The sequence below is a fragment of the Lasioglossum baleicum genome, chromosome 7 (assembly GCF_051020765.1).
Source record: "Lasioglossum baleicum chromosome 7, iyLasBale1, whole genome shotgun sequence".
Lineage (NCBI taxonomy): Eukaryota > Metazoa > Arthropoda > Insecta > Hymenoptera > Halictidae > Lasioglossum > Lasioglossum baleicum.
Genome location: NC_134935.1, coordinates 9,697,640 through 9,715,255, shown reverse-complemented (window position 1 = coordinate 9,715,255; position 17,616 = coordinate 9,697,640). Strand labels below are relative to the sequence as shown.

Here is a 17,616-nt window from a genome sequence, read left to right as displayed (position 1 = left end):
GAAGCTTATTGAAATGACGCATTTACAGTTTTATATTGGGTCATTTTTTGTGGGATTGCAAGGAGGATTATAGAGAATTTTTTTATATTTACATTTTTGTTGGCAATGGTAATCGGTGTTTTTCAAAATTTCGATAGAAAATGTTTTCGTCTCAGCTCTTTCTTTTTCATGTTCGCTTCTAGAGTTAACGAAATGACCCATTTAACCGTTTATTTTTGTTCAGTTTTATTTGTTTGTTTCGACTTCGAATAATACTTTTTGGCGATTACAGAAAGGTCATTTTAATTGCTCGGTAGTTGTAGCGTTTGTCGTTGGTTGCTTCGAGAAATTGGGATAGGAAAAGTTGTTTGATTTGCAGGTGGACGTGCTTAACCTTCGTCTGTTCCCCAGTTTCTCATAACTCTGGAACTACTAGACGAGTCGGAGTGACCTATTTTTCATTTTTTGTTTCGCTGTTTGTAAATTCGTGAGGGTGCTTTTAGGGGAAACTATTAAACGAGTTTATGCCTCCCTACTACACGAATAGAAGGTTTTCTTGTAATTTTTACAATAATTCTTTAAATGTTGATTTACGTATGTTTTCAATAATTAAGAATGCGTTTTTTTATGTGTATAACGTGAAATCTAGATTTTAATATTAGAATATACCAATAATGGATTTTCCATGAAATAAACAAATTGATACAGTGCATAAATACATCTATCCAATAATTGTCTACGAAAGGAGTTTCATAGTTTCAATACTTTTAACATATAAGATCTAAAACCTCTCTGCTGAAGTCTACCTTTTTCTTCAGCAAACACTGTTTTAAACATTCCACGATGAATTCCAGGATCGAAGGGTGGTTTACAGTTCATAATTATTAGGAAGGTAGCGAAATAATAGTTAGACCGGTTGAATGGACAATATTTCGGACTCTTTTCGACAGACTGTAAGGTTGGGGAGCAGCTCGAATCTCCCAAAGAATTGTCCTGGAGTCACGCCAATAAACTTTCTCTATTGTGGAAATACCGAGTGTGATTCTAGTCGATAATTTTCCGTAGCCAGACTGCACGGTTGCAACGTACACAGTGTTCCAGCAATAGTTGGGTTCCAGGGCCGTGTTCTACTCACCTTAAAGATAAAAGGAAGTGTCACATTCAATCTCCGTAAACAATGAACGCTTGTATGCCGTCAGGGGTGAAAAAAGGTGTCCAGACTCACGTGTACACTCGGCCTATTCATTCCCACGTCACCGTTCTGTACTCTTAAAACACGTCTATTTCAGGAACACCCCGTAGAAAATCCCTTTTCCGCTCGTCAGGGACCGTGTGTGGCTAAAGTGACAAACTCTCTCCTGTTAATAACGACACTGTATTTCAAACAGCAATATTCCGTGTTTTTAACGCGCGAATCACTTCCGAGAAGCCTCTTTCCTCGGCTAATGAAAAGTCTTATCGTTGCATAATTCTTTTTTCTTAAATCAAACGGAAAATCTTTATGAAACTCCTCGGGATTATTTATATTATGCATTCCGTTTGGGAATTGCAGTTTGCCAGAGGCATACAATCTAAACATCTAAACCCTGGGAGCCCCGAGGCTGACCCCAGGGCTGTCCAAGGCAAATGACGTCGGAGTCATTAGATGTGGGATATTTGCAATCTTCCCATTTTAGTGACACGTTGCTACTAATTTTCATGGAGGGTTAAAAATCTTATTCTGAAAATCGTTGTGATTCTTTGCTCTCAATTTTTATTTTTATTTTGACTGTTCGAGTAGGCGTGGTTTCACTACTCTCAATTTCAACGCAATTAAATTTTACATAAAAATCTTGTTCTGAAGACTACTATGATTCTTTTTATTCCGAATTTTCCTTTGTATTAAAGATTATTTACTTCGACCCCTATGTTTCTGTGTTGATTTTTTTGTATGGGCGTGGTTTCATTGCCCTCGATTTTGACGGAGCCAGAACAGTGCCCCAAAGAGCAATTTGTACCCATATTTCTGTCAAGGTGTAAAATCTTGTAAAAATCTACTTCCAAAGACCATAATGATTTTTCACATCGAATGAATGAATGAATGAACACTCAATTCATGCCTCAACAATGCAAACACCGAGTAGACGTTTCCAACTTTCATAAAAACAGAAACTGCAATAAAAACGACTCGTTTTTAATTATAACGTACCACCCCGCAGAGAATCCCCGTGTGTGGCGAAAGTGACAAACTCTCTCCTGTTAATAATGACAGTATATTTGAAATAGTAATGTTTACAACATACAATTGCGACGTTACTACAGTATTTATTTATTTATTCATTTTTTTGTCTTATTTTTCGTTTAAGGTAATTGATAATGTCTCGCAAAGGTCACACTCATCACATCGCGTTCGATCCATCCTCGCCATGTGTCACAAATCTTTCTCGCATGTACTCTCTCTCTCTCTCTCTCTCGCGCGCGCGTTTTCTCTTTCTCTCTCTCTCATTCTCTAGGCTCACTTTCAAAAATTAAACGGAAAATGCACGGATCTCTCGCGAGTCGGGACCACGTCTAATCGCATTACTATCGTGTCGAAAAATAAACAATGGCGAAAATGTACAGTTTAACGGATGTCCGGAGTTTTCCTCCCCTTTTCCTCTCTCTCTCCTTAATTGTTGATTAAAGGGTTACCTTGGGAAAAGGGGTTGTTTATAACCGAACAAGAGGACCGGAAATGAATTTCATACAATTGATATTGTCATGTTGGTGTCTGCAAGTTCTAAAACGTTGTTTGTGATGGGCGAAACCGGGCCCACCGGAAATGTCGGGTCCCATGGACTCCGCGAATCTCTCTCTCTCTCTCTCTCTCTTACACACACACACACACACTCTCTCATTCGTGTTCTCTAGCCGATCATTATATTTCGACTCATTTTCTCCTTCACTTTTTCGCTCTCTCTCTCTCTCTCGCGTGTGCGTTCCACGTGAACAATGAGCGACGAGAACGCGACTCAGCCGTCACCGTTGAACCACGCGCGTTCGACCCAATTCTCTTCTTTTCGTTTCGCGCTTTGCTTTTTTTTTCTTGTTTGTCAACACGATTTTTCTTCCCTCGTTCAGCCGTCTAGCGACGGCTACGCGTCCCTCCCGCTTGTGCTTTTTAAACGTACTGTGACCTATGGGCTATGGCACTTGGTGCAACTAGTTTTTTTCGGATTCCTTGGATACTGCTCTTACACATGTAAGGTACTTAATTATTATCGTTATTGTTATTTATAATGTATGTATATTCATATTTATATGTATATATATATATATAGATTTTCCCCGTCTCGATATTTATATATATATATGTATAATGCTTTGTGTTTTTGTATATATATATATATATACACACACATATATATATATATACTTATATGACACATGGTAATTCGTGCGTTTCAGTATGGTACAGGCGTGCGCAAGGTGACACAGTCAATTTACTTTCGCGAGCTTGCGGGACGAGACGGTTTCTTTGATCGGACGCTTCGTCCAAGAGACGTACATCTCGAGGAAGCTCATAAATATTTTCCAGCTTTGGAGCAGTCACGAATTTTCGTCGGTGTCGCGTTCGCTGTCTGCTCGTCTCGAAACGAGAACCACCCTTGTAGATATTAATCATCGGATTGCGGATCGTTATGCGAATTTTTGCGAGCCGCTCTTCCACTAAACGAACTTAACTCGTAAGTGTGATACTTATCGTTAAGAACCTTCTTCGGAATAAAATAAACAATTTATCGAACCTTTATTAACTCACAATACGACCAGCATTTTTCTCTCTGTTCGTTTCCCTGTTCTTTCTCGTGTTTTTAATAAATCACGATTTCATTTCTCGCCAATGTTCATGGCTTTATTTCGATCCGTTCCCGATGTAAAGAAACTAGAGTCATTTATGCACTGCAAGACATCATTAAATCGTCGGTGAAATGACTAATCGCAGTGATGCGGTCGTGTATGTGTGTTAATGGACACGTACGTGAGACCCACAGTCTACTAATTGCTAAACTGTGAATGCTCTCGCGTGTTTATAGAAAGTGCCACTGAATAAAGTCCAACGGGAGACAATTTTGAACGCAGAAATGCTTCTCGAGGTAGAAAGCTTCGATCCAAGACCCATTTTTGCTAGTTCAAACCGTTTCGTGTTCATTTTCACAGTCCGCTAGACGAATGTTCCTCACATAGCAAATACACACGTTTGTGAAAAAACAAGCCAAATCAAGTCAGAAGAAACTCGTTATCCCTCGCGAACTGAACTGGCGATCCAATGGAACCGCGGCTAGTTCCATTAATTCTTCAGCATCGAAATTCGTCGACGATTTTTCACGAAACTGTTGGCTACAAAAATGAACCCTCTCTCTTTCGACGCAGTGGGAGTATAAAAACTGTAAAAAAAAATTATACAGCTTATTTCTGCACAAACTTGCAAACATCCGCAGTCTGCCTACCCCACGATCGTTAAAAATGATCAACGCACAGCCATTCTCTCGTGCTTCGCGGGCGAATCGCTTTTCTCGAACCTCGCTAACGTTCGTCGCCAGACGGGTGTCGGAGATTGCATAGTTTGAAACGAAAATATTCTTGCTTAGTGTACGGTATCGAATAAGAGACATTCGGCTAGAGTTGAAAGACAAGTATTCTTAGATTAAATAGGAGGACGATCGATCTAGCGACGCTCGCCGATTTCCGCAGCGTGTTATTGTGAAACAAGTTCGGTCGAGTATTCCGGGAACTAAAGTATAATTACAGATGCTTCTTCGAGCGGTGTATCATATCAAAAACGCATCGGGCCGACTCGTGTCGCTCGATCGACGACGTCCCGTTTGATCTTTCTGGTCTGGGTTGCAGCGATGAACGCGTCGAGGAACGTTCGCCGAGTCGAAAGTGTCGATAGAAGCGACGACACGCGAGCTTTCGAGCTAGGATCGCAACGAGAACTCGCGTTTGTCTCTCCCGCGATCCGTATCGGAAACCGATATCCTGTCCACCGTGGCTAGCGCGGCGGGATCGACGGATCCCTCTCGATCTGTCCGCCGGATCTCTCAGGACGTGCTTCTGGAAAAATAAAGTTGACTGCGTCGCCTTGGATGGAACGTCGATCGCCTCGATCGTCGTGTCAGAGCTCGTCCGCTTACGGGCTAGGATTCTATTATACAATGATACAATCGCCACCGCGGGAAACCTTACTCGGAAAAACGATCGTGCAGGTGCGAGACTAACATCTCCCTTCTTCGAGGAATGCGCAGAGCACGCAGCTGCTGTAGCCGTTCTCTCCATCTTCCTTTGCTCGTAGTAAACAATTCGAGTGTACAGTCTAGAGTCTATACAATCCGCCGGTTTCGACTAACGAAAATCGGAAATCAAAGGACGTATCTCTGTCTGTAGGCCATTCGTACTTTTCGAGGTTGAAACGGTTCCGAAAGCGACAGACCGATTCCCGAGAAACGGCTACGTGTCACTGAGAATGAGATGGGAGAAGCAACTGTGACGTAATCGAATTTTCTGTTCGTAGATTTCAAGCTGTTAAGCTGCAAACTGCACCTCCAAAGAACCAGAATAACCGCTTTTTATTAACACGTTCACCGCGTCCACGATCTCGCTACGGACTTGAAGATAGTCGCAGTTAATACACTTTGTTGTTTGAAGTCAGAGTGAACAGCACAATATTCTGACAATCCATGACTTTCTTCATGGCGTTGCATTTAATGAAACGTTTGAAGAAGAAACGTAATCAGTTAAACAATTTCTAGTAGTGGACGTGCTAGATTGATTTCTTTTTGAATACAGGGTTCGTAATGTACAAGTAAAAGTAATTGGTATAGTTAAAAATAGAAATTCGAATGATCTTGAAAACAATGTCGAGCAGAAAATTCATTCGTTGTCGTGAAGAATGGAAATCTATAGTACAACCATGTTCAACCTCAGGAATCGGACGCTTTCGGCTCCGAGTGTTCTTCCGGCCGCCATTTTGCGGTTCTCGCGATCCGTTCTTCCTCGTCTCTTCTTCTTAATACGTCGCTACACAGTCTTGCGATCTAGGAAATCACGTGGAAAGGATTAATCGGATTGATTTTCTCGTAGAAAAGTCGTGATCAATTACTCTCGCTCCTTTCTCTCTTGGTTTCGATTCAGGCTTCGGCGCACTCGTGCGCATTTCCGGTCGCGTAATCGTTCATCGTAACTGTAAAACGCGGAGAGAGATCGAGCCCGCCTCGTCAAGGGGGAAAGACGATCTGAACGGAGTCCAGAGATGAGATCCAGCACGTTGCGAGTACTCATCGGTACTTAAAAACAAAGGAAATCGGTTTGTATATGTTGATTACACTGCGAATACCGTTTCCTACTTCAATGAGCTCTGTAGACTAATAATGAAATATAAAATTTATAAAAACCTCAATATAATATTTTCAACACACTAAAATTATTAGAGAAAGAAAGAACTTTTTACTTGGCTCTTGTTTCTTACAATCAACATTTTTAGTTTGCATAAAGATTCGCAGTCTACAAACACTCCTGGAAATTGAAAACTAGTACTGACACACCAGAAAGCCAAGCTTGCTCGTTTACATTGACTCGGATCTCATCCCCAGCCATTCTTTTCTCGAAGAAAGCAAGAAGCGTGCTTCCGTCTTGGTATAAGATAATTTAAAGCGTGTCGTATGTACAGGTAGCTTATTGTACAGGTTTCCGCGATCGTACGGCCTCGTTAGAAATAAAGATATTTTTTCACCTTCCTCTCTTTTTCGCGATCCTCTTTACACTCGTACCATGCGCTCTCTCTCTCTCTCTCTTTCATCAACCTCTCCTTCCCGTTCTTTTCCTCGTTTTCTCTGCGTGACTCGCGCAATTAATTAATCGAATAATTATTCGCTCTCAACGGTGCCGAGTCGCTCAGACGTTAAGACACTAAATCACCGACGAACAGCGACGCATTCGGATATCGGGGAACAACTTCGTCGTCTTCATTCGGCACGGAAGCACTTGAAAACATGCCCTCTTTGCATCGAGACGCGCGCGATTGCCTTACTTCCAGGCGATCTACCGCTGTTCAGAGCTGGCAAGTTCGCATGTGGGACGTTCTATAGACGAAAAGACTGACAGAAAGTTCCGCACTCGTTAACCATCTGCGAACCAATCTTTCCCCCATGTCCACGCGAACAATGTCCAACCGTGAAACGAGTTCGTAAAACGCTTACTGCGCGAACAATCGTGCGATTCGATGAAACTGTGCAATAAACAGATATCCTTGTTCGGGGAGATTCAATACACCGTTTATTCTTTATCCAACAAAGCTGCCGCCATGGAAGATGAGAATTTACTTAGCCCCGCTGCTGCGAGATTCGGCTATAAAAATTGGAGTTTTGTCAGAACATCCACGGTCTGGTTATCAACATTCAACCCTTAGGGGAAATATATAATGTGCGTCGATCGTTATAGATTTATTTCAGTACGATAATTTTTCAGCTCCGAGTAATGCCGCCGCTACCTCACCGGCAAGAAGTATTCGATAGAACGAACTATCCGTTGTAAAAATAATTCACGCGATTGATGCAGAAAGTCTTTTGACCCCTCGACACGATCGTTTCAATGGCTTCGCCTAACTGCTCGTCTTCAGCCGTTGACTTACACTGTTAGCTATTTAGTGGACTCTTTAGCTTTCTTAAGAACTTCTCAACTATAATTCATTTTGAAATGAAAAAGATAGCAGACATAAAAAACAGAATAACTTATCACCCATCAACTTTGTTTGAGTTATTAAATGTGTTCTAATAATATTTTCGAGTTTTATATTTCAGTGCACATTATTTTTCGCATGTTTTCCTCAAGTATCGCTGACTCCTCTGTTTCCTCGACAAGCGAACGACATCGTTTCACCTTTTTAGTGTGTATGCAAATAATTCGGTGATAACGTTAACAGTTTCGATCGAACACTCCCTGCCAGGGGTAGCAGGCCCGAGATACAAAAACGACGAACTTATCGGATTAGACTCTTAACTATAAGCAACTCCGCCGTATCCTCTTGTACTATATGAAAATACAGTGTAAGGCTGCGTTTATGTTTCCCATCTGCGAGATTGCAACTCAACTCCGCCCGGCTTGCTGCCTTAACACTTTGACTGCCGGGACTCATAAAGATTTTATAGCGTCGAAGCTTTTTTCCTTCTCCTTTATCCTGGCGACCAGGGATAACGAGCTAACTCGTCGTTTATATTCGAGAATATGCAACGATAATCTGCGATCCACCCGTTTCACCAAACACTTTTTGCGTCCGATCGTTAGACCACGAATTTCTACACGCGTTCGAGGTATTTGCGAGACACGGGAAAACATTTACATTGATTACTTCGGTTTTACTGTAGGCGATCTTCCAAATGAATTCTTTTTTCTCATTGCGATTGTTTTTTTTTTTTAAGAGAGAAGAAAGAAGCCCAGTTTTCTATATTCAGTTTTAGCTGTCTGGGATCTTGAGGACTTCCAATAAATTCGTTCGGTTTAACGGCTTATTATACGGATCAATTTTTATGAGCCACTCGGCAATCAAAGTATTATATTCCATGGGGTGCAACGTGCCCATAACATTTCACACCAGGCAATACGTTGAAAGTACTTCGAGAGTGGTTTGAAGATGAGCAACTACTCTATTTTATAAATGAAAAATAAGAGGCACGTTCCGCCCGATGGAAGGTGAATGTAATAAATGTATTGTCGATCAATCAAAATTCATCCCGTAAAAATATCGTGAGAATTATCAATTAGTGGGGTGCGTGTACGCTATTGTTCGAAGGTTTATAATCATCTATTGAATTATTTACGTAATGCAGGCAAACAGTATATCAAAGAATTTCAATTCTTGCTTACATTATTTTCAACATACTGAAATTTTTGATAGAATAACTCTATACAACTCATAATTAGATTGCGGATTTTATGCATTTATCACAAGAATGGGTACGTACGATTTAAAGCAGTGGGCATGTTAAAAATATTTAAAGACATCATTGTATTAGTTTCAACAAAGTAGGATAATCAAAAGAAGAGTAGAATTTTTATTTGGCTCCTGTGTTATTCTGCATAAAGATCCGCAGTCTACTCGTAATCGATACTTTAAATGATGATTGTCGATAAGTCCTACAATTTCTGGAACTGTAGCGGACGAGATGGAGCTTCGAGGAACAGCGTACACGTGCGAATACAGTATTCCCTCCGTAGCGTCGCGTTTTTCTACTATCTCGTAGCGCAATCAATAAACGAAGACAAATACTAAATAGCTCCCTCTGCTCTCGAACGTCTATTTGCGTACGACGTTATGGAGGAAATGCTGCCACAGTGACTCTCATATTCGCCTGTAGTTTGCAAGAAACAACGCAGCTGTTGCAACTAATTGCTTGTCTTTTGTTTCGTCGGTAACATATTTTTCTTAATGTGATCCCTCTTCAATACTATGCAACTTCAAAGTCACACATGTTATTGCTACAATTCAGCATAGAATCTCGTTTTGTTCCGTCATCCCTTTGTTACCAAACAATTCCATTATTGCGATTATGCAGCTTTCTCAACTCCGATAGTATTTGCATATTTTGTTCAGACTTGAAAAAAGAAACCATTCTTCCAATAGAAAAGTAATGTGACAAAGTAACATAGACGCTTTTATTGGCCATTTGAAAATATTCTATTCTATAACTTTCGAAAGAATCCTGCATTCGAGAGTTACTGTCAAATTTCAGATCTCATGTGGAGTCACTGTGTATTGGATGGACGCCGCTGCGAGTATACTAGAACGTTTAGGTGTACGTTTTAAGGCCATGGCGTACGCGATCGTTCTTCCGTGTTGGAAGGAGAAGCTGCGGCTCCGAAAGAAAACTGTATTTCATGTTGGGTCTCGCAAGGTTTACGGCTGTCTCCTATTTACAATGATCGTATAGTTTCTTAACTGTTAAACTTCCATCCGTGGACAAGCATACTGTACATCGTAGTATAGCTACATGGTGCGATAGAACTGTTTAACAATAATCTCTTGTAGTTCCTTGTCGACGTGGACGCGACCGATATTATTCGCTGTACAAACGGCGTCGCACGAGAACCCAGAACGGAACACGAATATCGTTTAACAGAAAAAAAGAAGTAATAACTGAAGGAAGAAAGCTGGACATTCTCGGGTTCAATGGGAATGATCGAATCGTACAACAAAGCGAACCAAAAAGCTCACCGGAAACAGATCGTAACGTCGCGAGCGATACGGCAACAAGGATACGAAAAAAATAAAAAATAAAAGTTACAATTTGTAATAATATATATATTTTTTTTCTTAATAATAGTATAATCAATATGTTTTTTTATATATATATATTTATGTATAATTATATATATATAATAATTATATATATATATATAATAGGCAAATTAATATGTACAGAATACGTTGTGGTATTAGTTTTCGCGGGCACGTGATTCCGCTCTTTCTTTCCCTCCTTTCGTCTGCACGTGGCTCGTGTGCTGTTTCTTTACTACTTTACGAATATTTTAAAAGGACCGTTTCTAAACTATCTAATTCTAGCTATGCTCCACCGCAAAAACAAAAAAAAATGTTGAATTCGAGAGAACTATGGCAACTAACGTAATAAATGGCAAGTTTGTTGCTGACGGAAAAAAAGAGAATCGGTGCAAGACGTTCTCGTGACGCGAATGGAATGAAACGATGAGTAAAAAAGAGAGGGTGGGGGTAGGTGACCGTTTGCGATTTGGGAAAGAAAAGAGAATGCTGTCAGAAGAACACGAAGTGACGAAAAGGAAATAATCGACGCGGGATGATATCCGATGAATAATAAAAAATACAACTAACGACGAGGAGCGCGACGAAAATCGAAACACTCCGCGCTCGCGGATAACACTTTGACGGCCGCATAGTTCGCGCCGGGAACCTCACATACTCGCTCACGCGTTCGCAAACGCCGTAGGATAATTTTTCCGCAGCGGTATATACTATAATCATAGCATACTTGGCGTGATAAATATCGAAATCGTTTAACCCACGACTGTCGAGGCAGAGTCTCGCAAATTCGAAAAAAGTCAACGACAATTTCGCTATATAAATTATAATTCTTTGCATAATTGAAAATCAAATTTTCTGTGAGCCGAGGACGTACGAACATTGAAACAAATTAAACTTTAGCTAGTAATTCGGCTTATTGTAATGACGGTATTATTATCTGAATAATCGTGAAATTCTATTTATTCAAAATCGGTTTCGGTCAGTTGAAAAACGAAATCTGTTCGCGTCAAATTGCATTGGAAGTTGTGTTTTACAGATTTTTCAAGTGCAGAAAGCTACACAGTGTATTGCAGATGAAGTTTCAATGGCGCCGCTAATTACATTTTCCGCAGGCTAGCACGAATACTGTGTGAGGGTAACGATAGATAAGTACTGTATCGGAATCCGTCTGGACAGTTAGGGGTTCAGCTCTATGATACAAATTTAATTTTATTCACAATTGGAAGCGCGATTGAAACGCGTTAAAGGCCGTCAAAGCGTCGAGCCCGAGCGAAACGAGAATACACACACCGGATACGCGATATACGGGCGACGCGAACGAACGAAGCGTGGAGAGGAAAGAACAGAAGTACAGAAAACAAACTCTAAAACGTAATATAGATTGCAACGTAATTAAATAGAGAATCGGGAGACACGCGGCATCTCTCTTTCTCTCCCTCTTCCTACGCTTAGCGACAACTTCGATAGAGATATATATTTCATTCATGTACGATCGCGGATACTCGGATGGTGTGCCCGTCTGTTGGGTCTCACTCGACTACGTTCCTTCGCGAACAAAGAAAATCATACGACAAAATATACGGTTATTGCGCACCAAGCTTTTTCTCTTTTACACAAACTCGAAATGTATGATTTATCCTCGCCATACTACACTGGGTTCGTATGAAACCTTGACTTTACTCCTGTTCTTTACATTAGAAAAGTAAATGTCTCTTTTATTTACTGCGTATAAGAAAACTTGTTAAATTACAGTTCTTAGCAAAATCTTCATATAACAATTATTTTATGGCGCATGTGTATTGCCAAATTGTCCCTCCAAGTCACTTCTGTACGAAATTGCAAGGCCACTGATATTTTCTTGTCACAGTAAATAATGGATTTTTAGTTATATATATTTTTTCCTGATAATTCACGTACAATGTATGATCTCCAGCAGTCTGACATGATTCATAATATATACGTTCGAGTGATTGATTATAAAGTGGTGTAATTTAGAGACTGTCATTTTTTTGATAGGATCAGATTTAATTCTAAACAGACAGAAAACATGAAGATAGATATAGCTCGTATATTAGTAGCACTATAGAAATAATTAAATATACAATTCAGTCTATTACCCTCTGCCTAAACAATTATTATTTCGCACATAACTGATTAAAGCTATTTTCCATAGAAAGAACATCCAATGACCTTACAATCGCATTAGAACTCAAATAAGACTTTTTGTCAATACATGTACCATATAAAATACTAGGACTTTAGCGACAAAAATACTTGAGTATTTCCTCTTAACTAAAGCACCCTGTAGATTATTATTGAACTCCGAATTTTCAGCGCGTGTGACCAAACTGAGTGCATAAAATATAAAACAGTAACAACTTCAAAAGCATTTAAGTTTAACACTAATCACTAGAAATGAGGACATCATTTTTACACCTGATACTTCATTTCGCATGGTGTACGAAGCGGGCTTAATATTGCTTTTCTATAGAACGATGAGTATAGCAAGGGTTGGAAGAGTGTACAATCGGTAACAGACCGCGAATAATTTCTGCCGTTCGCTATACACTGGTATTTTGTTTCGTTTCGATTCGATTCTTGTTCGGGAACGAACCTCTGTCCAGAAAATGTCGTCTGACCTTTCCTTTTGCGCACACGGGGCTACATGAATTCAAACAAAACACAACAGACCTCTGTTGCCGATATCAAAGCTTACATCTAAATACATTCAACAAAACCGGGGAACCATTGATAATCGTACCGCAGCCGACACTCGGGTGTCGTTTTTGTCCATCAAGTCATGAAACTTCGAAATGACACCGTTAGTTGCATATTGTTTCACGATTTTTATAATCACGTCACATACTTTCATGTTGTGCTTTGTCCAAGAATTGAACATCGATTTAATTGCAATTCGCATACAGATGGAGCTTTTTTGAACTCTACGTTCAGTGAATAAAGAACATGAAACACGGCTGTGGTAAGGATCAATGTTCGCCGAATACGAATTATTCAACACGCTTTGAAACCGCGAGAGGATAGAGATCACAGAAAAACGTTCATTCCTCCTTTCAGCTTCCGAAATTACCAGGGGTGTACAAGAACCCGAAATATCGGAAACCCGATGGTCGAAACGAGTCGGGTCGGATCGGGTTTCCCGAAAATTTCGAGAATATGACATACGACACTCTTGAAAACATTTCGTGATGGACATTCTCTCAACGAAAATAATTTTGTATAATAATTAAATATTTATATTATATTAAATATACATAATATATATATAAATATATAAAGAATACATTATTTCGAGAGTCCCAAAGTTTTCGGTTATCCTGATCCCGAAAAAATTTCGTGTTCCCGACCGGACCCGATATTTCGGGATATCGGACACCCCTGGGAATTATTTATCGTCTCTTCATTTACACAGAAAAGCAAATATAGAAATAGGAGACCAAAAAAATACTTATTAAAAAGAACACAAAAATAAAAAGCGCCACAAAAATTATCGTAATCGTCTACCTTATAATTTTAGTTGTCGGCTCGTTACATATAATATATTCAACAATTCGTCAACAATACTCGAGAAAGTATCAAAAAAAAAGACTAAGAAGCGCGAATAAAAAACGATCGACGAATAAATTTTGCTAATGATAATTACAACGTGTATAGAGAGCGCGCAAAAGGAATTTCGATTTTCATTGGCCTGATAACTTCTAGGAAGTCATCTCTTTCTTTTTCTTCCCTTAATTCAGGTCTTTCTTTTCGTGTATTCTTTTTCGTTACTCTCTGAGGACATTTTCTCTGTACTTCCTCTGCAACAAGTTTCAAACGAGATGTTCAAAAAGAAGAACAAAAAAAAATAGATGAACGGGAGAGCATAATTTGAGGTGGAGTGCGTATTGTTCGAATAGAAAAAAATAACAACGGAGCGCAGTGAAGAGTAAAAAAAACATGTATCTTACTCGGCTAACGTGAAGAATGAGCGCATTCCTGTTCTTATAATCTGTGGTGTGTGTCACGCGTCATGAAAAATGCCTTTGACTCTGCCATATACTCTCTGTGTGTCTCGTTCTTTCAGTGCGCATATATGTATAACGTGTTAAACAGTTCTATATAGTTATACTATATATATGTATATATATAATATGACACTGCAGTGTAATAATACTACGGACTTTAGGTCGGTATTCGCATTCAAAGGCAATTCTCACTGTTCATCCGCTCTGGAAAAGAAACGGAAAAAAGAGAAACGTAAATACAGAGACAAGAGAAACAACCATTTACAAAAGTACACGACACGTACAAATACACGATCAATGAATCACGAGAGAGAGATTGATTTTCGTTTTTTCATTTGCTTTCATTCCGTTTTCTATTCGCAGGCAAATATCTCGTCGCGCAAACAACATTTTCCTCTTTTTTTCTCCCTGTTGCGCGCAATCGACGATTTCCTATTATATCAATCAGACGATCATCAACCTAAGCACACGTATCGCAAACGTTCGTGTCTCGTTTCAAGTGGATGCGGGCCGCGCTTCTAAAATTATCGCTAATAGGCGCTTCGTTCATTTTGCGTTTTCTCTTTCTCTTTTCTGTCTGTTTCCGCGACGGCGACGCCGCACCGCCACCCGCCGATACACAATTACAATAATACGATTAGACTTCTTCTTTTGTTTACCGCTAACGTAATAATTAAAAAAAGTCGGATTACTTTTGTTAAAAATTCGAGATTACTTTGTTTTCATTATTATCCTCCCCATATCCGTGTTTAAAAACTGTTCCTCAGCGACAGTATACATCGGTTTTCGCTTTCGTTCTTTTTCTTTCCTTCTTTCTCTCATTTCTTTTTTGTTTTGCATAGTTTTAAATATTTTTCCTTTTTCTCACTGGTATACACCGACCGCACGTGATTAATTGTGTAAATACTCCATGAAGATTCGAAAGATTTTCATTCCCGATTAGAACTGTTGTCTTTCTTAATATTATTATATATGCACTCCCCCCCCCCCCCCCGCCCCCGGGTACGGCGATTAGGGCCTTCACTATTCACAATGCGCAGGATACAATCGAAGAACTGTATACATGAATGCGTGTATGTATGCGCGCACGCGTGTGTTACATAGGTACACTCTTATACAATAGAAAAACGAGAAAAGAAAAAGAAGCAAAAGAAAGAAAAGGATTACTTCGAATCGCGTTATAGACGTTTTGTTTGCTTCCTGTTCCATTTTGATTATTTTTTCCTCGGTTGTGTGTGTGAATTTTACAATATCACATTTTTTAGACATTTGTTCCAGCATGTCGTTCATTGGGTGTCGTCTTCGTCTCGCATCTCTGGTATTCCCCGTTATTTCGAACATCTCCTTTATCCACGATCGTTCCCGTTCACCGTTGATTCTCGCGTGTATGTCTATTCACCGAAGTCGCACTCGCTCCGCTCGTCTTCTCTCTCGTTCCCACGATTCCTCCTGCAATTGTCTTCGTCGATCTGTTCTCGAGAGACCGGTCGTTCGTCGCCCTGCAACTCCATCGTTCGTAAATACACAATGCGCACTCGTTCCCCGTGATCGATTTCTATTCTCGTACGCTGCGATTACACTGGCTAGTTTTTTTCCCGTTTTGTATGTTTATTTTTTTAAACATTTCCCTTTTTTTTAAAAAAAAAGTCTCTAGCGAGCAAACATTATTCGCGGCAACACGTCTCGCGTGGTCATGTCGTCGGCGTCTCGTGGTTTAATTCACCGCTGGATCGCATTTATTTAATTACGATATACACAATTTACATTCGCGACACTGTGTTTTATATCGTATGGGCTTAAACATTAAACTTCTTTTTCTTTCATTCTTGCATATTTTTTTTGTTTGTTTAGATTGATATTTTTCGTTTTATGATCAATGCCGTCGCATTGCACGAGCGTCCCTTTAAATTCTTTGTTTAAAGACAGTTTATATCCATTTTTTTTCGTTTCTCGTTTGTTCAGTATTAAAAAGTCTCACGACCGTCACGTGTTCTCCTTTACCAAACGTATACACAGGTGTCCCTTTTGTTTCGGGTTTGCTTCTGTTTTCGTTTACTTCTTTTCATTTCCTACATGGACTCGCACTACACTTTTCCGTTTTTATTTTTTTAATTTTCTTTTTTTTTTTAAGTGCGAACTTAGAAGTCGGTTCCCGAAAGTTGGAGATTCCGGTTGTTTGTGTTATTATCGCGTACTCTTATTTTTGTTCCGTTTCTTTTTCGTCGCTTCGGTTAACACGTTTAAATACGTTTGACGTTAAAATCGTTAGGGTTTTTTTTTCGTTTTACAGAGGAAGTCCCGTGGTGGTTTTTTTTTGTTCACTTGAATTTTAAACGTCAATGGCTCGTTTCGTTGCGGAGTTCTTTATTACGTGATTCACGGGAAAATCGAAGATACGGTTTCCTACATTCAGATAATACTTGCGGTTGCATTGGAAAAGATCGGACCTTCATTCATTAATTAATTATCTTATTTAGCAACGAACATCCGTCTTTCGTTAAAGTACACGTCGAGATGGGACACTAATTTATTAATAAAAAATATAATATCTCTTAATGACGATGATCCACGGGCTCATATAAACTGATGTGATAATTGATGGATTTTGACCACCGCGATGATGATGACGATGACGATGACAATGAGGTGGATGGTCAAATGGTAATAGAAATAACGATGATAATAATGATGATGGTGATGACGATGGTGATAACGATGACGATGAAATTGCCGTTAATTGAAACATGTTAACAATAACTATAGCTTTTAAAAAAGAAATATAACAATCACAACGGGGACGCGAAGGAACAAGTGCCATAATAAAGAACTCAGCAACAAATTACTCCGTGTTTTGCAATATGTTGGACTTACAGGCTGTCTCAATGTCGTTTGATTGTTTTATTTAGTTTAGGTTAGATCCTAGTTGACCATAAGCGTGTGCGACTCCATCGGTGCTGCACTGTCGTACAACGTGTCTGTGTCCTGTGTAGGCTCACCCTGAAGTTGACACTGATTACTTAATGTTCCAGCACCACAGTCACAAAAGAATCTGAAAAAGTTAATTAATTGGAAACGAGACAAATAAATCTATAAACACAAACAAATTTCGTAACAAAAATAAACGTGGTGTCTTTGATGCTCTTCTGTGATCATCGTAACTATTCTTGCTTCGTTAATCTTTGTATTGTATTCACCTAACTGACACCTTGCTACTATAAAATAATATACTTTGATTAGTACTACTTGATTAGCTGACTAGTCGAAAAGAGAAGAAAAAAATATACATAGAATATGTATATGTCCATGTAAATACAAATTTTTTAAATT

General features: G+C 39.4%; 1 protein-coding gene across 1 annotated transcript in view; it reads right to left on the bottom strand.

Annotated features, from left to right (window-relative positions):
• Positions 1–2,215: 2,215 nt before the first annotated feature.
• Positions 2,216–17,616, bottom strand: part of Fbxo11 (F-box protein 11) — a 20,444-nt gene continuing 5,043 nt past the window's right edge. The window contains exon 8 of the mRNA XM_076428075.1: positions 2,216–17,338. Coding sequence (XP_076284190.1) covers positions 17,209–17,338 — 130 coding nt within the window. The 3' untranslated portion in view covers positions 2,216–17,208. The remainder of the gene's footprint in view (positions 17,339–17,616) is intronic.